This window comes from Scomber japonicus, chromosome 1 (assembly GCF_027409825.1).
Source record: "Scomber japonicus isolate fScoJap1 chromosome 1, fScoJap1.pri, whole genome shotgun sequence".
Lineage (NCBI taxonomy): Eukaryota > Metazoa > Chordata > Actinopteri > Scombriformes > Scombridae > Scomber > Scomber japonicus.
Genome location: NC_070578.1, coordinates 39484212 through 39511242, shown reverse-complemented (window position 1 = coordinate 39511242; position 27031 = coordinate 39484212). Strand labels below are relative to the sequence as shown.

At 36.1% G+C, this 27031-nt stretch overlaps 1 protein-coding gene across 1 annotated transcript; it reads right to left on the bottom strand.

The window, feature by feature from the left end:
- Nucleotides 1-1526: 1526 nt before the first annotated feature.
- LOC128368449 (up-regulator of cell proliferation-like) lies at nucleotides 1527-25593 on the bottom strand. Its single transcript, XM_053329301.1, has 3 exons — nucleotides 25485-25593; nucleotides 8034-8108; nucleotides 1527-6187 (listed from the first exon to the last, which is right to left on the bottom strand). The coding sequence occupies exons 1-3, from the start codon at nucleotides 25591-25593 to the stop codon at nucleotides 1527-1529; spliced, it is 4845 nt and encodes a 1614-aa protein (XP_053185276.1).
- Nucleotides 25594-27031: the final 1438 nt, after the last annotated feature.

Below are 27031 nucleotides of genomic sequence, written 5' to 3'. Positions count from 1 at the left end.
AGTTACAACAACATAAAGACTTCTTATTCACTAACTTTCATCAAACACACATCAAAAGATCAAATGTTTAGCATGTTCCTATTAGAAATGAAACTGTAAAATATTAAAGAATAGTGATGACATGTTAGAAAACATCTGTTTCACATGGTCTTTGTACTTCATCATCATCATCATCATCATCATCATTATGTTTATAGTTGTACACATTAAAAAGTAAAATGAAAAAATATAAAGAAACTAATATTTTCAAAAATAATGAAAAAAGTTAAAATGTTAAAGAATAAAACTGTAAAAAGTAAAAATAAATGTTAATGTAAAAAATGTCATTACATAGCCTTTAAATTATATACTGTAGGCCTTCATCATCATCATCATCATCATCATCATCATTAGATAATTGAACAAAATCTTAGTACTAATACAGAATAAAAATGTAAAAAGTCAAAATGTAAATGTAAAAACTGTCATTACAGAGCCTTTAAACTGTATACTGTAGGCTTTCATCATCTGATTAATAAAACAAAAACCTTTGTATTCATTAAGAAGTAAAGTAAAATAAAACAGAAATACAGAAAAAATATTTTTTTAAAGTTACAAATCAGCATCACATCTTATTAAAAATAGTAAAATAGACATGTTATTATTAGAAATTAAACTAAGAATATAAAATAATAGACATGTTAGAAAACATCTGTTTCACATGGTCTTTGCACTTCTTCATCATCATCATTATTTATATAGTTTTACTCATTAAAAAGTAAAATTAAAAAATATAAAGAAACAATAATATTTTCAAAACACAACAAAACTAGAAAGAAAGAATAAAACGGTAAAAAGTAAAAATACATGTAAAAAATGTCATTACATAGCCTTTAAATTATATACTGTAGGCCTTCATCATCTTCATCATCATCATCATCATCATCATCATTATCTTTAGCACATCATTATGCACTTAGTTGTGTTAAAAGATGAATATAACAAAATCTTTGAACTCATTATAAAGTAAAATAAAAAATAAACTAATACAGAAAAAACAATAATAATATTTTTAAAAGATAACAAAACTGTTTCTGGTGTTTAACTTGACTTGTTCAACACATCATCATCTGTTAAAAATAATGAAAAAAGTTACACATTAAAACATGAAAGGATGTCTCAGTATTTGTTGATGAATCAAAAAGTAATTTATATCAACATGAACACATTTGAACTGATGACAATTAATTTACTCTGCAAGAAAACATGAATAACTTCTTCATTGTAGCATGTTATGATCTGTAAGAAATAAAACTATTAAAAAATGTCAAACATGACAAGCAAAACAAATATGTTTTAGTTGATATTAATGTTTTATCCAAGTTGATCATTTAAAAAAAAAGTATTGATTGATCTTGATTTTGACTGAATCTGCTGAAAGTGTTCAGTCTCCATGTCCTTTAGCTCCTCTCCAAAGTGCTCATTTTTGTTTGAAAGAAACTTGCATATTTCAAATTTGGTTTTGTTTAGATACATTTCTATACTGTTCACTTTATGTTGAAGGCATCTTTTAACCCCTTCAGTGCTTGTTCCTTTGTGATTCTCCTCCAGGCCTCTGGAACATCAGCTGGTTTGGCCTCGTATTGTTGAGCAAATCTGTCATTGTATCGTACCAGTACATACTTCCAGTAGTCAGATGCCTCTATGCTGGGATCTGGAGGAATGAGCCAGTCTGGATAGTAAGTGTAATACTCTTTGTAAGGATGAGGTTCCCATTTAGTATCTATGTTTCTGAATTCAAGTTCACTTTGCACATCAGTTGTACACAGTGTCTCAACCAGCTTCTCAGTGTCTTCATCCCTGTATCTACCAAGACCTTGTGGTCGATGCACAGCTGCATGATGCTGATCGTGTCCTTTTCCTCCAGCCTCACAGGGAACTTTACAAAATGGGCATTGCTTTCCACAACCAAACACTCGCTTGAAAAGCTCATCCTGTGGTTTGATTGGAAGTTTGTTCAGAGTCTCAGTGATGTTTTCAGACTTTAAGAATTCCTCCTGAAGCTGTTTGTTCAAGTCTTCTATTGACATTTTGAGGCTCTTGATAAATGGATGACATGTGCTTTGGATTTGAAAGAGGGTGGTTTTTTCATCCTCCTCTGAGATTGAGATGTCTTTAATCAAATACTTCCGCATGTTGCTGATGAGCTCTGTGATGCTTTCATTGTTGTCTGGCAGTTGAACACCATCTGGTCCTTTTGTGGCCTTCTCTAATGCTTTTGTGATTTTATCAACTATGACTTGAAGGTTCTTCTTCTTCAGTTTGCACACAGTTTTGTCTTTTGACATTTGTTTCTGGATGTGCTGAAATATCCAATCCTTAACATATATTTCATAATTACAAATGTACTTGACAAAACTGTTAAAGTCATCCTTTTGCAGCAACTCTTCCTGAATGTTGTACTGGAAAAAGGAGCGGGAGCTGTACTCTGCTGAATGACAACTTGTCAAAATTTCATCCACAATTTCTATTCCCAAAGATCTATTGATGTACTCTTCCACAGCAGGTTTGATGCAAAACTGGACAAAATCATTTGCTTTGCGTTGACAATGATCTTTCTGTTTGTATAAATCAAGGAAATCTGACAAATACTGCTTCTTGTATTTCTCCAGCTGAATCTGAGGATCTTTATCTGACAAGTATCTTTTATGCATTTTTTGGAATTCCCTTGAGGCAATGCCACAAATATGAAGTTTCAGGTCAATCTCAAACTTTGCATTTGCATTGCAACTTAGTTGAAGGTATTCACCTATTTTTTCAAGAAGATCTCTTGTTAAAGAGTCATGGTAATCTGTGTTTGTCTTTGTTTTATCAAGCAAAAACCTTTTGCAAGACTCAATGACACTGTCAGCAAAGGTTTGCAGATCTCCTAGTCCCCATAACAGAGACCCAGCCTTCTTCAACCAGGAGTCTGTATGTTCACGTGTGGTTTTAAATCGACCCTTCCCAAACTCCTTCAGATCTTTAATGTTTTGAAATTCCTCGTTAACATTCTGGTTTGAGAAATTTCTTCTCAACTGCTCCAGGACACTTGCTGCGATATCTCGCTCTTTCAGGCCAGCCACATTTTTAGTGGCTTCAGTCCACATCTTTTCAAACTCACGTGTCAGCTGATCATCAGACAGTTTGTCTTTGTCTTTACAGGCACTCAGGAGCTTCATGACCTCGTCTTCAATCCTCCCTCTGTATTTCCTCTGAATGTCCAGAGCCTTTTTTGAACTTATTTTTAGCTCAAGAACGTACTCCAGTTTATTTTTCGCTGAATATCGGATTTCGTCAGCAATACTACCGATGCTTTTGAGAAAGTCAGTTTTGTATTTTTCTATCAGATTTACATTCTGATCTTTCTTTTTGTAGTAGTTTTCAAGTTTCTCTTTCATTTCTCTTACTTTAGATTCTATTTTTTTTGACACCTCTGATTTTTTTTGTTCCACCAATATGCTCCAATGCTGGACATCAGATTCATTGTCAGCATTGGTGATTTCCAACTCGGCTTCTTGTTGCCAGGAGAGGATTTCTTTTCTGAACTCCCATTCCCATTCATTGAACTCTTTACACAAATTAACATAGGCCTGAGCCACAAGAGTGTTTCTGAAACTAAAGATGAAGTTCTCATATTTCACAGCTTTCCAGAGACTTCTCATCCATTCTACAAATTCTGGGATCTTTGAGACTCCATTGCTCCTGTTTGTTTTCACCAAAAGATTTTTCTTTAAATCTGCTACAGCTTCACTGTAACCTGTGTTCACTGGTGCCATCGGAGGGGTTCCATGCCAGAGTCCTGGGATGTTCCAGTTGTTTTTGTCCATGTCATAGTCCAGCACATCTGTGAATGCTTTAATAGAAGGCTTCTTTTCCATTTCAGCTGCAATTTGTGTCATTTCATTGAGCTGATCCAAGAGATGCTTTCTTTCTGTTATTGTCTTTGCATGAGCTGAAACTCCAGAAACATTTTGATGCACAAAATGACAAACTGGCTTTTTACCAATTTCCTTCATTCTCAAGAAAGCATGAGCTGCAATTTGCAGGACATCTTTCATTTCTGTTGAGTTCTCCATGGCGATGTTTATAATGGTGACATCACTTAAACCAATCACAAAAGTTGCCATCTGGTTGTCATGCTCATAACTTTCCTCTAGTTCTGCCAGATCAGGAGACTTTAGACCCTCTGTGTCAATGAGAACTATAAAATCACAGTTCAACTCATGTTTCATATCTTCTCCAACTTTGAGGAAGAGCATATAAGCTCCTCTTGTGCATCTGCCGCTGCTGACAGGAAACTGCACACCAAACATGGTGTTGAGGAGTGTTGACTTCCCTGTACTTTGAACACCCAGCACAGTCAGTACTAACAGTCTGCTCTGTTCTCCAACCTTCTTGTGAAGCTCCGTCAGCACATCTGTCACCCATCTCTCTGGGATGTTGGAAGCATCTCCATCCAGGATCTCTAAAGGAAATCCATCCAACAGCATTTCAGCAGCCAGACCAGGGAGACGAGATATTTCAAAAGCAGTGTTTCTTGAGTCATTAATTGAGAACTCATAGATGAGTCCCATCTCTCTCATGTAATGCTCTACTCCTAAAGAGCTTTCCAGCAAATCTTTATCTAACTGTGCAATGAGTTTGATGTCTTTTTTCTTGCATTGCTCTTTGAATTTGTTGCGCAGCTGAGACAGTTCGCTCCGTGAATGTGTATCGAGCTTAAGTTTCATCCACTTAAGAAAAAAATCTCTTTTCTTGTGGTCACTTATGGATATGGTTTTAATAAAACTCTCCATTCCTTTCGACAGTTTTTGTTTGCTTTGTTCCTTCCTAATTTTATCTTTTTCTTCCTGTAGCTGGCATTTATACTCTTCAAGGCCTGAGTCACCAGATTTCAATCTACACTCCTTCTTTTCTAACTGTGATAACCTTTTCCAGTTTTCTCCCTGCAAAGGAAGTTGTTGTTTCTTGTAGTCTGGTATACTCTGCCGCTCAATGGCGACCATGATCTCCTCAGCTGCTTTCTTTTGTTCATCACTTGTGGTTTCATCCACATATAGACCAAGCTCAGCAGCTTTTCGAACCATATTGACAATGTTCAGTGTGGCTGATACGCCTGGCAGTGAGCTCTTGATGGCAGCACAAAGTTTCTCTGTAAGCGCTGCAACATTTACTCTTGAATCTTTAATTTCCACACTGCTCTTTGGTAGCTCTAACTCTTTCAGTGTTGTCTTGATAGACACGATATCCTCTCCAGAGTTCTCCTTGCAATTAACAACCAAGAAGAGTTTGGATTTCACATCTTGAAGAGAAGTCAGAATCTTGTGCTCATTTTCTTCAACTTTGTCCAAGAACACAAAGGTAGCAGTTGACTCTTGAAAAAGAAAATTGAATTGTGCCAGTGACTCACAAATGTCTCCTCTCAAATTGGCAAAGGCAACTGGTCCTGGAAATATGTCAAGATTTTCTCTGCCACAGGGAAGGTACCAACAAACCTCGACCAAACCATTAGCGATTCTTCTTTTAAATGCTCCTCCTTTCATATCTCTGTGTATGAAGATGTTGTGATTCTGTTGGCCACGACTGAGAACATGATTCAACACCTGTGACTTGGAGAGACTACAGTTTTTCAGCCTGACAAAGGTAAAGAATGGTATATTTGCTTGAACAATGTTGTTTTCAACAAATCCTCTTGATTCACATAAATCATGTGGACACCACTCTTTGACGATGTCTCTCAAAGCCCACAGCATCAGAGTAGACTGACTGTTATTGACATAAGGCAACAGCAGTGGGACAGAAAACTGACACATTGACATCTTGAGGGCCATTTCCTGTTGCAAGAAGCTGTCAGCACAAAGAAAGAGTGCAACTATGAGGTCGAGAGGGTTAACCTTGTTGTCATCAGAGTCATCTGCAGTGAGCTGGTCAAAGTCAAACAGATAACTGTTTGTCTTCTCCTCATCATTGTTTGATACTTGTGTACATTTTCTACATTCTGTGTTGATTTGAAAGAGTTTCCTAAGAAAGCACCATGGTATATTCTCAAGTGATTCAACAGTTTCCTCATGAATATTGTTTTTGTTGATTTCCAAGAGAGAACGAAGAGTGAGCTTGTAGGGATAAAATTCCTTCAGTCCCAGTTTGGAGAGAAAGTTGAAAAGGGCTGGGAAAGACAGAAAATATTACTTAATAATTACTTAAAATTAACAGATCTTCTAGGACCTAATGTGATGTAATTATGATGATGACGACGATGATGATAATGATTATAATTATTACATTACTTTTTATATGTGTACTTTTGACACCTACATGTTTGTCTCCACAACATCTGGCATTAATAAGAGTCTTGTTTCACTAATTAACTGCCACTACTAAGTGATAAGTAAATAAATCAGAGATAAATGATTTTAAAGCATATTCATCTTCTCTTCATTTCTCCCCTGTTAGTAGCTACTTATTTTTTATTTTATTCTAACCTTTTGTCTGTGTATTAGTTTTCTTTAAAATTTAAATTATTGTGTTTGCACCATGAATTCCATTTCACCTCCATAAATAAAGTGGAAGCAGAAATTGGTCCAGAGATGGAGATCTTAAAACCTCAGAAGATAAAGATGAACTATTTGCACATGGGTATGTATATTTATATACATATACTTATCTATTTAGGTTTTAGATTATATTTTTTATTCATCACACATAATTTTTAATGTAATTTCAGTATTGTATTGGCATCTTTAATTGTAATATTAATCTTTTAATTTATAACTGGGATTTGTTCTTTGTTTCTTTCTGTTGAATTTATACTTGATAAAACAGTTTTTTATTTCATACACCTGAACTGTGAGTGCATGATAAATCACTGTCAGTCTCATCAATTACTTTCTTTTAATTTTTAAACTTCTACACTTCTTTGTAGTTATCAGGAGTCATTTTTACTGTACTTCAAGATAGATTTATTACAAAAATCACAGAAATCTCATTAAGTCTAGCTATTAGCTCTCCTTCACAGCTCAGACTTCCCCTAAATGTCTCTTGGATAAAAAACAAATCTACACCCATAAATGATGGTAGTCTGTGTAAGAGTGTACTTGGCTAAGCTGAACTCGAATCACTAAACTTGCAGTTATAAGGCATGCACCCTAAGTGGATGGGAGGTTTTTGAGGATGAGAGATTATGGGTCCATGGGCAAGGATGCAACCTTAATGCAATTTTATTTGTTTGTTTAATTTGATGGTTAGAATTATTCAAGTTCCAACATCTATGTTTGCAAACACAGACAATTACTCATATTATCATGTCGACTCATGTTATAAAAAAAAATTAATGCATAACAAATAAATCTTGTGACATTGCAGAAGCTTATCGAAACAATGCCACAGCAAATACGTGCTGTAATCAAAGTTAAAATCGGTCCAACGAAATATTAGAATGTGTGACCTTTTTTTTGGTGGCAATTTTACAAGATTACAAGAATGATGCCATTCTGAATGCATTTAATGGAAACAATGTGAAATGTGAATTGGATAGCGAAGCTGGTTAAAACGTAGTAATTCATTGCTTTATACAAAGACTTTGATTAAAAAATACATTATGATCTGCAAATCAGGATGATCTGTTGTCCATAGCTCTGACCTTTCAGGTAAAAGAGATTAGAAAGATAAATAGGATTAAAAGATTGTTTGACGTTTAAAATGTATAATTTACTTTCTATAACGTTTGGAAAATGCATATTTATGTTTTATTTTGCAATGTTTCCTTGATTCCCTTTTTTCTGAATTTTAAGTATTCGTCTGGTAAAAATGCTGATCTGTTTTTGACTGCTAATGCCTCATTCAGCAGTTAGTGCGAATGTGTGGCTTATGCGCATGTACTGTAACAGTGGAATTTACATTGTGTCCGTGTTCTGTCTTTCTACAGATGTGAAATGCGGGAATCAATTATTTGATACATATGTCGCCACGTCAGATGACATAAATGTCTCCTGGTTAGTACGTAGTGTAAGTACCTGTAGACTCTGGTCCATCTGTGTTCATGGTAGTCAAGGTCAGTCCTTTCTCTTCATTCTCCTGCTCTTCAAAACCTAGAATCACAATTATATATCATCTCTTTTATTTGTTTATTTGTATCTATTTTCATCGTAATAATACATACAAATCAATCCATTAGTCTGTAAAAATATGGCATATATTTCAATTCATTACTAACTTCATACAGTTATGATTAACTTAAAATGAGATTGTATTAAAAAATGTTCCTTTTACATTTTAGTACAAAATTCAACAGAAAACAATAAATTGATGATTGATGATTAATTCATCACTCGCCACTCGCGGAGTGTTTTACTTCACCTGCAGATGGAGCTGAGCTTAGCCGGTATGGGCAGAGACAGAGACAACAGTCTGTCCAAAATCTTCTAAAGTGTCCATTCCCCTGCTCTATAAAACCTGGAGACACAATTATATATCATCTCTTTTATTTGATAGAACCAGTTTTATATTAATACACACAATCCAATCCATTAGTCTGTAAAAATACTGCATATGTTTCAATTTATACATTCATGATCAACTTCAAATGATATTTACTAAAAATATTCCTGTTACATTTGTTACATTATACCATGGGCATCGGAGGCATTACCAGTGCAGGTGTGTGTGTGGTTCCAATCCAAAACTGGACTGGAACCACTAACGCTGCAACTGTAAGACATGAACTGTAACCACTCGGCTACCCGGGCGCACCACAGTATGGTTATTCAACCATTATCTAACAGAACAGTGAGGCTGCTCTCTCTCTGTATTCTGTATTCTATAGACTTTGTAACAAAAACAAAACACAGGCAAAAGAAAATACTAACATTTGGTTAAATGGCAAGCTTTGACTTTAAGTAAGCTAACATCCTTAACATCTTGATGTGACAGTGTGTGACCCACTTTAAGTCCGCTTCCTGACATCTGAACGTCAATTACAAGCCGCTGTCAGCAGCACTCATGTATGAATGTGTGTGAAAGCGGGTTTTCTTTCAACAAGCAAGCAAAATAGACTTGATAACTAAGCACTGACACAGAGGTTTGAAAACAGCCTGATAGCATAGACCAATAGCACAGTGACACACCTTCTTTGTCAGCCTATCATATTGCAGCTGTCTTTTTAAATGTTCTCCCTCTTTCTTTCTGGCGTAACAGTAAGTTAAAAGCTGCAATGGTAGGATAACATTACTTGCAGGCAGGAGCTTCTCGCAGGATTTTGAAGTATCGCGTTAACTCAGAAAAGCTTTTTTTTAAGTGAATGCAATACACTTCCCTATCTATCTATGAATCACAGGAACGGTTGTCTGTCTGTTTGTCTGTTATTCGCATATATCTCAAACCGTTCATCTGATTGATTTCAACCGCGACCAATGTCTTGCTACGGGCGCGAGTAAGTGCAGTGCCAAGTTTGACGTTGTTTGGATAAGAAATGTAAAAGATACAGTTAAATATACAGATAAAAGAAGCACACATTTGCTGTTGGCACTCTAGCTGCTGGCCACTCCCCCTCTCACACAGCACACTGAGCACAGCGCAGGACCAGAGTTAGAGAGGCTATAAGGCAGCGGAGCTTTGGCAGCTACAATGTGAAATACACTTCAGACCCTCAAAAAAATGGATGAAACTTAAAACACTTCGAATAGCCCAGGCTACTTTGTAGTAAACACACACACACAGACATCCCAACTCTCCCGGAAGTTACGGGAGTCTCCCGCATATTGATAGCTGCTCCATGACGTCCGCAAATGAGACACAATCTCCCGGAATCTGGAGTGAGGGAGCAGAGCACGCACTAGAGAGTGTCTGTGCGTGTGTTTGTGTGGCTATCAATGCAGTGTGTGAGAGCAAAGCGTCCTTATAGCTCTGTGTTGGGATGTCTGCACACGCAAAAACAGATTTTGCATGGGCACTGCACTAGTTTTCTAAATGTTAGACTGTGTATTAAAGGCTGTGACACTGTGAAACATCAAATATCAAATCTCTTATGTCTGACGCTGCCCTGTGCACATGAACGCATCATGCTCGCTACGTCTGGACCTACAGAGACATCTAATGGACTTTTTTTTGTGTGTGGTTACTTGGTGTTATTATTTTAGACAGTGACTTTAGGTTTGATAAACAGAAGTTCTATAGTTCTATATGTAAACCCACAATAAGTGGAAGTTTCTCTGAAAATATATTTTTGTAATAAGATTACATGTAGCTACGGTGAGGTTATCAGTCAGACACATGTTAACTTTTTGTGGTTCACTTTTATATTTGTGCTTAATCATTAAATAAGTGAATGGATTTCAATATTGACTCTTGAGAATCACATTTAAAATAGACAGACTGAAACAGTATAAATTCTTGAGGTTGTTTACTAGGGGTGTGACGAAAACGAAAAGTGAATTTTGTCTCGCAACACTATAATTAAGGGGCGCACAAAAAAAAGACGATCGGTTTTCTATCACTCATTCACTTGTTATGTCTTCTTTTTATAAAGTCACGTGAGGATCATTAACCTTGTTGCAGCTTCTACCTGCTGAGAAGATCTCAGTCAGAAGTATGAGATGAGGAGAGGAGCAGGTTAACCTCAGGTCTCTACACTGAGCAAATTTACTTTTTCGTTGTTATTTCCATAAATACCTAAAGTGATTCATTACAAGTTGATTAGTTAAAACATTTCAATTAAAATTTCAATTTTGTGAATTTCAAATAAAAGAACAGTCATTTATTTCCTTATTGAAGTTTTCTTAAAAATATAGTTAAAATCTCATCTCGTCTCGATCTCATGAGCTGAGTGTATCGTCACATCCCTACTTATTACACATTCACACATCTACTGACCAACACCACTGATCTACTGTGTTTCTATTACATACATCTGATTAATATATCTGGTTCAGTTTCTAAAAAAATGTATATAATTGATTGATTTTTCATTACAATCGTATAAATTCCTCTTCATTTATTAAAGCCTCAGAGCTGGTTAATAGGATGAATGTAATCTTCCTGTCTTTACACGGTTAACTAATGTCTCCTTCTGTTTCTCTATGCCACTACAATGCACGAGAATTACATTTTGTATGTGGTGCTCACAGGTGCATCACAAGATTTCCAGGTGTCCTCAAAACTCACTGCCACTGATGATACAGGCACTAAGCAAACTGTTAACTTTGAGATCTGTGTTTGTGGTGGTGAGAGAAAGAGAGAGGGAGAGACAGAATCGAGAGCAGCAGCACACAAACAAAAGGACAAACTTACAGCCTTAAATGTAGGTAATGAGTAGGAGCGTACCTGTAGACACTCGTCTATCTGGGTCCATTGTTGTCCTCTTTCCTCTTTATTCCCCCGCACACCAAAACCTACAGACACAATATCATCTGTTTTGTTTGACACTAGTACTTTGTTTAGTAATACACATACTTAGCAATCCATTAATCAGTCAAAACTGCACATTTTCTATCATTAACTAGACACATTTCACACATCAACTTAAAATTATATTTAAAAAGTTTATACCACATCAAAGTTCAATACAGAAGAGCCAAATAGTTCCAGCATACTGAGGTTCACTGTAACTTACCTCACATCAGGCTTCAGGAGTCTCTGAGACTGTCTGTGTCTGCTTTGATATTTATACTTGAAATCGAAAGCATTTCATACACCTGAACAACCTGTTTCTGTTGACCCGTTTCTTTTAGCTTATTTTGTAATCAGTAAATATTAGCCTGGGGTGTACTCAACTCTTCCATCCATATAGTTTTGATAGAATGATGATATGATAGAATTCTAAATTATTAACACATTTATATGCAGCCTCTTACTGACCATACATGCAGATTTTATTTGGTTATGAAGGTAAAATCCACTTGTCTAAAAGACAAGATTCAAATCTTTGTACACGGTCGCCCATAAAGTTAGAATAATTTCTACATGGTGTGTCCTTTTCTTAAAGAGTCAGTTAATATTGAAACACAAATACTATTCAGAAATCTCTGTCAAAGGGTCATCGGACCCCACTGGGATGTTTTATCATTCTCTGATGATGCTCTGTTTGAGTGTTGCCATTTTTCTGTATAATCGATAATTTATCTGAACAATATTCTCAGCCTTCGTAACGTCTGTACGACACCACATGGACATGCTGGACAAGTTCTCTGTTCAAGTTCATGTTTCTAAGGCAACCGTCTGTCAGGCTGTCACAAATGCAGTATTTGAAGGTGATTGATAGCCAAGTGGTTACTGCGCATGCTTCATAGTGACAGTGTTGCTGGTTCGATACCAGTGAGGAACTTTTGCTGTCTCTCTCTCTCGCCTCTATACCAGCTACTGTTAAATTAAGGTGAAAATGCCCAAACATAAATCCTTAAATAAAACTAAATTTGACTATTGCACTTAAATGTTTACTCTTTTGTAGTGTTGTATGTATAAAGGCATAGGTGTTGCTTTCAAATAGACCATTTCAAATACTGGCAGTGTTGGGATGGCTGAAAAATTCACTTTCTTTTTTGCTTAGAAGATTTCATCAACTACTGAAATATATATAACATGTTGAATGTAGCATTTAAATGCTGTTTAATGAGGCAGGGCAGTAGGCCTACATTTTGTACCTGTTGGGGTCTGCATGAATATTAAATGTGCCACACGCACACACATACACAGAATATAAATGTTGAATAAGTCGACGACTCAAGACAAAATGTTTCCTTTTTTCATGAATACTCAATGTTGACTGTCAGTAATTTTCTGCCACATCAGCTCATGTTCTTTTGCTGCTGCTACTGTATTGCTTTTTTTATTAAATATATATTCATCATCTGCATGTATTCATTAATATTTCTAACTCCTTTTGGGGAGAAGTAGGAGGACTGAGCCCTTTGTTTCTCCTGTTGTCATGGTGAATCTTGTTATCTGTGCTCCATTGATGAGGGCTTGGTATCTCCTCATGCACGAGCTTCACTCAGAGTTACTTTGACTCAGAGTTGATTGAACTAACTGTTAACACTTATTCTGAAACTGAAAACTCTGAGTTTGACAGCTCAGAGTTGGTCAACCTAGAGTTAAGGTTTTAACTCAGAGTTAGTTAAACCTGCTTCCTGAAACAGGCCCCAGATGTGGGTGAGGTAACCAATTATTTATCATTAACCAATTAATCTTCTCAGAGGTACTAAAGAAAACAATATCGGCAATGTGGTTATTTTAATCATTTATGTGGATTAATTTGATCTCTATGCACCACTGGCGGACTGTACATCAGGAGCACTGGGACAATTCCCGAGGCCTGTACTACGACGCTGGATTAACGTACCCAGGATATCTCTCCGTTACCTGGGTTGACTTACCTAGACATTCACAATCCTGATAAACAGTACTATGAAGCTGGTTATCAACTTGCGAATTGAACCCAGGGTTTTCCAATCTGGATCTCTGCACGCTCACATAAAGGGGAGGTGTTTGCAGCGCCTGACCAATCACAAACATGCAGAAACCCTGCAGAGCAGACTACTTTACCATGGAGGAGCAGACAATTATTCTTCAACAATATGAAGAATTCAATCACATCATCCAGGCCAAAAACAACACTGTTGCCACAGCAACCATGAAGGAGTGCTAGCAGAAAGTTACCAACATTAAGTTAGTTTAATTCAATTCAAAATATAAACCTATTCTGCTTCAACTATTTGAGTGAATGATGTCAAACCAACTGTATAACATACAGACTAATATCCCTCATGTGCCACAAGGATTCTTTTTTAAATATATATTTTGGTCAATTTTTATAACAAAAAAAAAAGAATAAAATTCTGCTTTTCTGCACTTTTGCAGCTATTACTCTCAAATTGTTCTTATTGAGACTTTTTGTTTCCTGACACAAGTTCTGAAACTGGAGGTTATTTATGTATTGTATATGTAAAAAATTGACGAAAAGACATATTTGAAAAATAAGCCTGTTTGCACATGAGGGATATTAGTCTGAATGTTATACAGTTGGTTTGACATAATTTAATAGGTTTGTATTTTTAAAGTCAAATGAATGTTGAATATTAAACTAACTTAATGTCACTTGAAAATCATTCTGTACCTTTCATACAGGATCATCTAAAGGATTGCACCTCCCCAGAGGCGGTCCTGGCTAGTCTTGCGCCCTGGGCGGACCGACTATCGGCGCCCCTCCCCACAAATCCTTCATCACACAAAAAATAAGATAAATAAATGAAATATAGTATGTAAACACCAAAGTAAATTACACACATCCGTCATCATACAAATGAATAAAATAAAATAAATACATGAAAAATACTAATAATTAACGTAATCTGACAGACTTTCACCCTTTTTACAACTGGCATTAAAATGTTTTCTGGGTGATTAGATTGCTATCAGGGACTGCTTGACCACATGAAAGTGCAGGTGTAAAGTTATTTATTTATTTATTGCATTTTCACATAACCCAATTACTTACATGTAGCTATAACGGGTCTGTATTCATTTTAAAAATGTATTACTATTTATTTGGAAGCAGCAGTTTGTGTTGTGTGGCCTGGGATCATAATCATCACAGGTCAGTCTATCCCCCGCCCCTCTCCCCCCCTTGCTTTTCCTCTGAGAATGAGGGTAGCCTATTAAAGCCCATAGACTGTATATAAGATAAGTTAAAGCCTTGGCTGTACATCCATGGCTGAGGCTGTATCTGTTGACTGTTATCACAGTGGAAGGCTAAGCTCGAGGGGTGTGGCGATGACATGATCGAAACGCAGGTATGCGTTTTCACCATCCAAACGAACACTCAAGGGCTGCGTTTGCGATTTTTTTAACCTGGGACCAGGTTTCAGAAAGCTTCGTTTTCAGGCAATGCGTTTACAGTATTCATTTGGACGATCGGCCAAAACGATGCAAAACATCTGTGTTTAAACCAAAAAGCGTCTCCGTGTGGATGGCCCCTGAGACTCACTCACAACCTGCTCACAGCCTCTGCAGTCGCAAGTTGATCCCCCTCCCTCCCCTTTGCCTTTTCTTCTGACACACACAACCTGTAAACATGACTGTCAGCAGCAAGTTGACGTGATAGTAGGGGCGCCTCATCGCCCACTGCACCAACTTGATGTGGAAATGAGCGATATTAGTATAGAAAACTGACGATTTTTGTTTTTGAGGACCCACGTTTCTTTTTTTGAGGAGTCGGACAGACTTTTTTTTTCTTTTCTTTTTTTTGAGAGCGCTCGTGCGCCCCCAAGTAGATTGCGCCCTGGGCGGTTGCCCACATTGCCCATAGCAAAAACTGCCACTGCACCTCCCTAAAAACTCTTATCCAGAATAAGTTACAATGGTGATTTACCCCGGTAAGAAGTGAACCAGTGTCGTAGGATGGAAAACCCAGGGTTAACCCTGAAGATACCTAGATCAGAGAAAATCCAGCTTCGTAGTACAGGCCTCCGGTGGCCTGGTGTTCGTTCTGACCTGACTGAAGTGAGTCAACTTCACCAGCAATGATATTATGAGCAAGAATGAGTTGCCGGACGCCTGGGGCCTGTTTCAGGAAGCAGGTTTAACTAACTCTGAGTTAAAACTTAACTCTAGGTTGACCAACTCTGAGCTGTTAAACTCAGAGTTTTCGGTTTCAGAACAAGTGTTAACAGTTAGTTCAATCAACTCTGAGTCAAAGTAACTCTGAGTGAAGCTCGTACATGAGGAGATACCAAGCCCTCATCAATGGAGCACAGATAACAAGATTCACCATGACAACAGGAGAAACAAAGGGCTCAGTCCTCCTACTTCTCCCCAAAAGGAGTTAGAAATATTAATGAATACATGCAGATGATGAATATATATTTAAGAAAAAAAGCAACACAGTAGCAGCAGCAAAAGAACATGAGCTGATGTGGCAGAAAATTACTGACAGTCAACAGTGAGTATTCATGAAAAAAGGAAACATTTTGTCTTGAGTCGTCGACTTATTCAACATTTACATTCTGTGTATGTGTGTGTGCGTGGCACATTTAACATTCATGCAGACCCCAACAGGCATAAAACGTAGGCCTACTCGGCAGCAACTGAATGTGAAATATAAAAATATAGCTCAAACAAGTAAGGTATTGATTACAAACATTTGTGGTGTTGTTTAGCCTGCCCTCATTAAACAGCATTTAAATGCTACATTCAACATGTGATATATATTTCAGTAGTTGATGAAATCTTCTAAGCAAAAAAGAAAGTCAATTTTTCAGCCATCCCAACACTGCCAGTATTTAAAATTGTCTATTTGAAAGCAACACCTATGCCTTTATACATACAGCACTACCTTTACATTACAAGTGTAAACGTTTCAGTGCAATAGTCAAATTTAGTTTTATGTTTGGGCACTTTCACCTGCCTTGGAAACATGAACTTGAACAGAGAACTTATTCTGAACTGAGAGCATGTCCATGTGGTGTCGTACAGAAGATACGAGGGCTGAGAATATTGTTGAGATAAATTATCGGTTGTACAGAAAAATGGCAACACTCAAACAGAACATCATCAGAGAATGATAAAACATCCCAGTGGGGTCCGATCACCCTTTGACAGAGATTTCTGAATAGTATTTGTGTTTCAATATTAACTGACTCTTTAAGAAAAGGACACATCATGTCTAACACCTCCTTCAGTCTGCAGGCTTTAACTAAAAAGGTGGAGAAACTCAGGGTTAGTTGAAGAAAACCTGCTAGCGAGCAGGTTAGGTTCACGGAGTATGTTGCCAGGGTAACTGACTCAGAGTTAAGCTGAACTGGCTTTGTGAAACCGAAAAACCAGAGTTTCCCCTCATCTCAGGGTTAACTAACTCAGAGTTTTCACTAAACCTGCTTTCTGAAACAGGCCCCTGGTGATATAGACACTGATACTGTGTGATTAAAAGCAGCTGAACAAATCAGCGTCATCTGAGAAAGAATTGGGTTTGATCATTGTAAACCAAAGTAAAAGAATCAGCTCCTCTGTGCTGAGGCTGTCACAGTGGAAGTCCTGAGTATCACATTATTATAATTAATCATCTTTGTACAAATATTCCTTATTCAATTGTTTTTCTCCCATCAGGCACAGAACAGAAAAATCACTGATAAAAGTATGACTCACCTTACATTCATCAGTCTGGGAGTTGTTTTCACCCATGCAGCACTCAGCTGGTGAGGTGTCTATTCATCCTGGCTGTGGATAAAATGCTGCACTTCTCTGCATATGCCAAGGGGGTCCTGCATTTATACTGAAGCCACTTTCACTTTTAGTTTGCACGTAATGGTCATCTGGTTTCTCTGACACAAACCCTCCATTTACTGTAAATCACATGATGAAACTTAAGCACGTCTTTGTGCAGAGTTGAAAACTACAATAAAATAAAATAAAATAAAAAATTGATTCAGGGTTAAATTTTGTCAGATTGACATTTCATTTTAATGAAAAACAAACGTTCATTGAAATACAGTACACCAACACATTTGGGACATAAGACCAGAAACAAACACAACTCTCAGGCAAGGCAAGTTCATTTGTTTAACACATTTCAGCAACAAGGCAATTCAAAGAACTTAAAAAACATAAAACTAATCAAAACAAATGCAAAAGCAATAAAAGGCAATAGAAAAAAAAACATTTAACTAGAAACTAATGAGTTGAATAGAACATAAAAGTAAGGTCAAGTAGAACAGGAGATAAAAGTAGAAAAAAGAGAATGAAGTTATTATGTAGGGTAAGATAAGCCTAAATGTTTGATTTAATAAAACAGCAACAAACTGGATTTATTTTTATAAAGTGTTCTACATGACCTTTTAAAATGACTATGTCAAAATTAAATTGACCGATTAATATAAGATACTTAAGAAAAGTTTTTCTACCTTCAGATATAAATTCATAACTACTTTACCTACATGGGTTTGGTTACCCTGCTCTGAATTGCATCTCAAAGACTTGTTAGTTAGTCATAAAGGGGTTTCCAGCATGGAGAACAGAGGCGGCCACCCCTAACAATGTCCCCACTTAAAATGGCACAGCAATTCAGGAGAAAATTCAACATAAGTCTGAATATCACCTTTATGCAGCACCTGAACTTCTGGTGGCTCTGCAGCTCAAACACTTTAAAAACAGCAGATTTGACCTTGGCGTAACTCAAACAGTTAGCAGCACTTTACACCATATATGGTTCTGGAGTCCTACCAGTAAAGACACACTGAAGCATTAAATCCTGTCCGCATCTGGCTAGTTCTCTGTTTTTCAGAGTTTCGTATCTTTTTTTCAGGGTTTCAAATCTTTTTGTCAGAGTTTCAGATCTGTTTTTTCAGAGTTTCAGATATTTTTTTTTCAGAGTTTCAGATCACCATTTTCAAGGTTTCAAAACTGGATAACAAAATTATACTGTGGGAGAAGGGTTAGGGTTAGGGTCAGTGTGTTAACCCTGTGTGGTTGAAACACTGTAAAGACAGTGTTTTAGTTGTGAAGAAGGAAAAGAAAAAACTAACAAAATTTGCAGAGATTTGAAATGAAAATTCAAATACAAAATAATGTTTTCAGAGATTTTAAATTTTTTTCTGCCTATCAAAAGACTATATGGGTCAATGACATGACGCCTACATTTGCAGTCTGACTGCATTTTATTCAGTTAGAAAAAGGTTTAAATGGATAAACAAATACCATATATATGTAGTGGCTTTCCTTTATATGTACTCACTTTAAGTTTTCAAAAACCACAAGTTATTAGTAAGTTTGCTGTTATTTAAAGTGATAAAATATCATGTGGTGCGACCATCTGGCCATGACTCCTGTTATGAAAACGTATTTGAAATGACTCCAAATCTATTCAAATTTATGTTCTGCCCTTTTTGGCATGTTTTCCAGACTGTTTTATATTACTGTACAAAATTACAAACCATTTGTATTTATTTTTCCATCATAACATGTAAAAAAACTTGGTTTGACGATGATGATTTTATGAAATATCATGTGGTGCGACCATAAAGAAACTCTGGGACTTTTATGATAAAAATCATTCAAAGGCAGGATGCTGCATCATACACTAGTTTGCCAAGGACCCATGGATGCAACAAGCAGGTTTGTAACTCGTTCTAAAATATGGAAAAATTAAGCTTTTTAATGGCTGCTATGTAGTTGCCATATTTTGACTCAAGAAGACAATAAATATGACGTTATTTCTAAAAATATATATTTTCATTATAAATTTCATAGTGACCTTTTTGTGGCAAGCTACCTTGTTTTGTTTAGGTGGTCAATTCTGTGCCTGTAAATTTTGACTGAACTTGAAAATATCATGTGGTGCGACCATTGCAGAGTGTTTTCAAAGACAGATATGTCCAAGATTAGACACTTTTATATTCAGTCAATGATTTATTTACATGAATTCCTTTATTTTAGTATTATTTGGAATATATTTGTATGCAATGTGAGTCATTTTTTTCTAAGATTTCAGAAGCAACTGTTCACATTTAATTTTTGTATTATATCATGAGAAAAATGCAATGTCACTTTGGCAATTATGCATTTATTTGTAATGATTATTTATTTCGAACTGTTATAATCTATTTTACCAGATCACACTCCCATGCAAGGTAAAAACTGCTTGTGATTGGCAGCGTGTTAATTCTGACCCTGCAGTAAGAGCGGTGTACCCTGCAAGGAGAAGACAAAGGTAAAAATTGTAAAAATGAAAGCCAAAAATAAAGCACCATGAAGTACATATCGCTTCTGGTATGTTTTTCAATACCTGTAAATGTAAATGATATTGACTAATCTGAATTACAAAATAGTTTTTCTTTTAAATTACTGATTAAAGTGGGTTCACTGGAGTTGTAACTGTTTTTTTCACTTTTGCATGACTGAGTACTACAGTTTATATTATAAAGTTATATTCAGGAATACAGATCATCTTACTTTAGGTTAAAGACTGTATACGATAGAAACGTGAATGTGAAAATGTGAGTCTACCACGTAACATGAAATCAGAGTTCTCTTCTGCATACAGAGGGAAGTCTGAACTAGGGTTGGTGACCGTGATGATGGTCACAGAGCAGATTGTTGCAGGCTGAGAAATGAGGAAGTGCAAACTTCCACTTTACCTAAGCTTCTGTTTACATTCAGTTGTGTCAGCAATCCACCAGCTTTCTCTTTGAGAAAGCAGTTGGGAAAGCTTCAGTTCCTGTGTGAATTGAAACTAAAGAAACAACATGAGAGTGTTGTAACACACTATAGACGTTCACTGAGATCTGTTTTTTAAAGATAAGAATTTTATTGCAGAGAGGTCAAAACTGTATGAGGTGGAAATACGACAACTATCTACAATTAAAGATTCTGTGTGTTTGAATTCAATTGTGTAGCACAGTGGCTGCCACAGAGGGTTCCCTCAGCAGAGAGCAGAGACAGAGTTCAATAAACCCTTTATTTGCCAAACAAAAAAGTTGCACAAGTCCTGTGTGTTGCTGTTGCCCAGTGTTCAGGAACATGGATCTCTGCACGCTCACATAAAGGGGAGGTGTTTGCAGCGTCTGACCAATCGCAAACGAGAAACTCTGCAGAACAGCCTACTTTACCATGGAGGAGCAGACAATTATTCTTAAAAAATATGAAGAATCCGAACACATCATCCAGGCAAAAGCAACACTGTTGATGCAGCAAAAGCCAGGAAGGAGTGCTGGCAGAAAATTGCCGACTCTGTTAATGCGTAAATTTGTGAGATTATACAATATTAATTTATTGGACAATATAAAAACGGACAGCACTCTGATCACTCAATTTCACTTTATTACAGCACAGACGTTTCAGGCAGAGCGCTTCCTCGGTGCCCTTCCTGTCGTTTATATTTTCCATTGAGTTCTTTTGAGGCTCAGCACCCTCTGTGTGAGCACGTTTTGTGTTGGAATATCAATTCCTCACCATGACAGCACAAGTAGTTGTGCCCCTCTTAGAAATTGAAAAAGAACTAACACACCTTGACACTAAATCTTCTGCTATCTCTAACACCTTGTAGAATATTCTTAAGATGAAGCATGAATATAATAACATATTGTCTGATCAGGTACGGGACCAACTGTTTAAACAAAAACAGAAACCATTAGAACTAGGGGACAAGCCCCAGAAACTGTTGGACTAGCAGCTGAGAGGTTTGCAGGCGAGCAGAGCTATACTGAACTCTGACATGAAAATGTTCACAAAATTACTGGCAAACGGGTTAAACAAACATATTGCCTCCATTATTCATACAGATCAAACTGGCTTTATCCCTGGAAGATTCTCTTTAGAACTCGTTAGAAGACTAATAACATAACGTACCATAACTACAAGATGGATCAGAAGGTGGCTGTTCTCTGCTCAGCTAGAATGGGCATATACGTACATATGTTGATGGTCTTGGAGGATGTTGGATTTGGTAGCCAGTTTGTCTCATGGGCCCACCCCTCTTCTTCCATTCTTACAAACCAAGAATGGTCAACTCCACTTACATTACATCGTGGGACACACCAGGGGGGTATTCCAGGTAAGAGGTTCAACAAACTCTGAGTCTAACCCTGAGCTCTGAGTTGACTTACTCTGAAATGGGAAACTCTGAGTATCCAGTTCCAGAACAGCTGACCTGAATTAGTTCAATCAACTCTGAGTGTGTCCACCTTGAGTTTGGCGCGTGCGCGACCACTAGAAAAAGCCATCATCAATGGAGCGCCGATACCTTAGTTCACCATGGCAACTGCTGAGAAAACAAGCTCGAGTTACGTCACCTCACTGTAACTGGAGCTCCCCCTGCAGGTCTGTGGCGAATATGAACAAATGCTTCATTGCTGTAGACGCAGATAAGAAGCATCATGGGAGAAAACGCATTTAACGAATTTGGAAGCAGGTAAAATGAAATAAAAAACATAATTCAGAAAAGTAAGGCACATTTTGCTGGGCCATGATTGTACCTCGCTTTGATTTTATTCATAGTTGACGTAGGCTATTAAACAAAATAAATATTCATTCAGTGGCTATTTCAACATGTAGTAATTTAAACCCCCAACAGAAAGCTGTTTAACATATGTCCTCTCATTTAATATCCTGCTTAGTAGATTAACATTTTACACTATTTTACTTCTTGTACATATTGGAGTCATTGATTTTAAGACAAAAATGTGACGATGTGTACAATAAAATACTTCCTAAAAATAAGATTAACAAGAAGGCAGATATGGCCGGAGAATGTTAAGATGAGATGATTGTAGATGTTCCTGTTTTATATTATAACATGTGTTTGAGACTCTCTCTATTTGTCTCTATTTATATTCTAGCAACACTTGTATTGAAATAGGCTAAGTATCCACTAAATAGCTACATAAATATCTCACATATAGGCCCGTTAAGGAGGATGATAAGTGAAACACAAATTCAATTTAGTGAAGATAGAGATCTGTGTTTGTGGTGGTGAGACAAAAAGAAAGAAATGAGAGCAGCAGCACACAAACAAAGGGATGTACCTGTAGACTCTTGTCTATCTGGATCCACTGTTGTCCTCTTTTCTCTTCATTCTCCTGCACACCAAAACCTACGGACACAAAATCATCTGTTTTGTTTGATAGTAGTAGTTTGTTTAGTAATAAACATACTTAGCAATCCATTAATCAGTCAAAACTGCACGTTTTTAACTAGACACATTTATTTTCAACTTCAAATTATATTTAAAAAAAGTTATGCCACATCAAAGTTCAATACAGAAGAGCCAAATAGTTCCAGCATACTGAGGTTCACTGTAACTTACCTCACATCAGGCTTCAGGAGACTGAGACTGTCTGTGTCTGCTTTGATATTTATACCTGAAATAGAAATGGAAAGCATTTCACACACCTGAGCAACCGGTTTCTGTTGATCTATGTTGAGAATATGGAGGTTAGCTTATCAAACTATATGCCTGTGGAAAAATTCACTAGCAGCCATGATTATGATCATTGTTAGATTATCAGAGATCACTGAACCATTTGTTCTTCTCTTCCTTGTAGTTCTCAGTGTACTGACAGATTGATTGATAAGGATTATTTTATATGTAGGAAAGCACCACCCACACACTGGAATATGAAGACAGACAACAATGTTTTGGATGTTTGATGTGACATCAGGTTGGTCTGGTTTTATGTTTTATACTCAACAGTTTAGTTTGTCATGTAAAAACTTGCCAGCTCTTCCAACCATGTAATTTTTCAGGATTCAAGTCTTGATGACTTTTAGCAAATCAGTTTAAACATTACTTTTGTTTCATTTTATTTGAGTTGTTGTTTAAGTTCAGTTGACAAGTTTGATCATGAATGACAAATCTTTGTACTTGCAGTCCATCAAGTGAAAGAATTACAGTTAAACATAATAACTGACATACAGACTGATTAGATTTAAATTCTGTAAAATTAAGGCACAACGTTAGAAAATATGATTCACAGAGTGGTATACAGGTATTTGGAGGGTTATTCTTACATGCTGGAATATCTCTCTATTTTTTGTTTCATCGTCACAGTTTTTGAGATATTTGTATTAAAACATTTAAAAGACTTTATCAGTTTCATGTCATTCTAAAAAACACCCTTACTTACTCTGGACAATTCACAGGACATATTCCCAACAATTCATTTTCGCAGTATCACAGTCACACTTTCTTGAACAACATTTTTTTAAATGAAATCCCATTCATCTTCACTGAATTGGGTTGGCACCAGAAGTATTACAAACACATTTAAAACACTAAGCAAATAAAATGAAAATGTTTTTGCATGGTCATTGCCAAATAGGCATAACCTCAAGTCCTCTTTGCTCCTTATGCACTCAAAAATCATTGGGCACATATTTACATATGCTGTGGGAATGTCCTGGGGTCCATTCATTTTGAGTTGATGTGGTTGGAGTTCTCTCTGTAATAATTGAAAAAGAAATACCATGTTTGCCACACATTCTATTGTTAAATCATTCATCTCTTAGTTTGAAACTGCAGACAAAAAGAGTTCTTTTGGTTGGTTTAACTGCGGCAAAGACATTATTAGTAAAGAGATGGAAACCCCCCCATAAACTTAATTTACCAATGGATGTTTTTTTTTTATGAGTTATTATCTCTTGAGTCAGCTAATGCTCGTGCACAAGGAGCAAAGATGGAGAATATAGAAAGCCTGCAGAGATCAGCTCAAAAATTGAAATCCCTTCTTTAGACATTTAATTGTTTTAAGAAAGTACATTTTGGTAGCTCATTTCATATTCAATTCTTTATCGTTATGAGATTAGGTCAATCGTTTAATTAAAAAAATTAATTTAAATTTTTTTTTTTTAATTTCTTCCTCTTTTTGACTTCTTCTATTAGATACATATAGGTTATATTGTGAGGCTATTGGAGGGATGAATTTACAGGGACTGATGGGGATCTGTGGGAGGGATAAGGGTGTGTTGTTTTTGTCTTGTTTATTTTGTTCTGGAGTTTCTTTTTTGGGGTGTATGTTGTTGTTGTATTGTACTTATACCACATGTGCACTTCATGAATACATATGTATTCATGTGTATACATACGCAATAATTAATGACATATATCTCTATACTGTTTACACGTATGTGCATGCTATCTACAATTGTTTAGCTCAAGGTATAGACAAGAATTAGTGAATATATTTGAATTTAGTGTATTGATGTGTCAATGTGGATTGGTTTAATATGTGGTTTTCATGTGAAAAATCAATAATAAATTGGTCACAAAAAAAAAAATCTGAATGTTAAAGTGTTTGTCCTGTGGAGCTGTCAGTTAATATAATAACTAATATTCAACAGTTTAAGTGACTCCTGACTCTCTATTACTTATTGACTCATGTGACAATTTAATTTTGACACTCCCAGTCTCTCTCATTGTGCTTAAGATGTAGAAAATTCCTGTTTTATATTCTAACATGTTGATTGAGACTCTCTCTGTTTGTCCAACATATTCTAACAACACATGTATTAAGACAGGCTAAGTATCCACTAAATACCTACATAAATATCTCACATGTAGGCCCGTTAAGGAGGATGATAAGTAAAACACAAATTCAATTTAGTGAAGATAGAAAGAATACATTTATTAAACACAAAAATAAATAAATAAATCAAGATTTTACAGTTTTGTATGTTAACTTAAATTTGACCAACTGAAATAAAGCCCTTTTTTCAAAGCTTTACAAATATTAAACCAAAATAAATAGATAAATTAAATTAAATTGTGCATCTTTCAGCTCTTTTTGTTATCCAGATAGTATCACATTGAAACATTTTTAAAGCCCTTCTTTATTTATTCCTCAGTTGCTAATTGTTTTTTTCTTTGCAAGTATAGTTCAGTTCAGTAAAGTCAGTAGCCAAAGTCTCCTTTTTTTAGTCGACTATGTAGCTTCAGTTCAGTTAGGAGCTTCCTTATTGTCCTTTTATTTTGCTTGAACTTATCTGACATCCAAGTGAAGATCCAGAGCATCCAAGTGCAGCAGCGTCCTGGCTCAGACTCTCCCACACGGACAGCAGGGGTCGCTGTTTTACCTCCAGCTCTCTGAAGATCCTCATTGTCTTCTACAAAACAAAAACAATACCTCAGTTAATGTCAAATTATTTACTTATTTTATGATGCAGATTCATATCAAAATATTATGGTTATTTCTACCCTTTTCTGACCTTATTTCTGGTTTAAATGTTAAAAACAGAACATAATATAACCATAAATAATAAAAAAATAAATCTATGAGGCAATAATGTCTGCTAGCAATAGTATCTCACATCTCATATTACTCACATCACACACATTTTTACAGTGTCTCTGTTATAGTCACAAACACGTTTCTCTGATTGTTTTTTCCACCTACAATCATGACGTGAGCATTAGCGAACATCAGTTTCTTAATCTATCACTGAAAAGAAAAACACACTCACCGGAGAATTTGTCATCAAAAACACATCTAATAGCGATCCTCCTTCATCCTCTAGCAAACAACAAGATCCTTAAAACAAGGTAGGTCTCTTCTGGACAACTTTAACATCGAAGTTTAACAAATATAACAAGTTTTATATTTCGTTATATACAAACTATCTCCTTCTCCCTCTCTGCTAGTTAATGAGGCTCTTACAGGTGTTTACCGCCACCCGCTGGACGTTTAGTGAAACTGCAAAAATAACATTAACACTGAATTAGACTGAATATCTGTTAAATTTAAGTAAATGGGAGTTATATATAAAATGTTTTCCACCTTCAATCATGAAGTGAGCATTAGCTAACATCAGTTTCTTAATCTATCACTTCAAAGAAAAACACACTCACCGGAGAATTTGTCATTAAAAACACATCTAATAGCGATCCTCCTTCATCCTCTAGCAAACAACAAGATCCTTAAAACAAGGTAGATCTCTTCTGGACAACTTTAACATCGAAGTTCAACAAATATAACAGGTTTTAACTTTTTCTCATGCTCGCTATATACACACTATCTCCTTCTCTCTCTCTGCTAGTTAATGAGGCTCTTACAGGTGTTTAACGCCACCCGCTGGACGTTTAGTGAAACTGCAACAATAACATAAACACTCAACTGGACTGAATATCTGTTAAATTTAAGTAAATGAGATTTAAATATGAATCTATATAAATACACAATACAATATGATTCCATAATATACAACGTTAACATCGAAGTTCAACAAATATAACAAGTTTTAACTTTTTTTCATGCTCGTAATACACAGGCTCTTTCTACAGGTGTTTACCGCCACCCGCTGGACGTGTAGTGAAACTGCAACAATAACATAAACACTCAACTGGACTGAATACTTGTTAAATTTAAGTAAATGAGAGTTATATATGAATCTGTATGTACAAAATAAAGATTTAACTTGAGCTGTAAGTTTCTTATGTCTAATGTAAACAACTATAAACAAATGGACTTAAACAATAGCTTAGAGTCTGTTAAATTTATGGAAGTTACAATATTATAACCTCGTATGTACTTTTCAACCC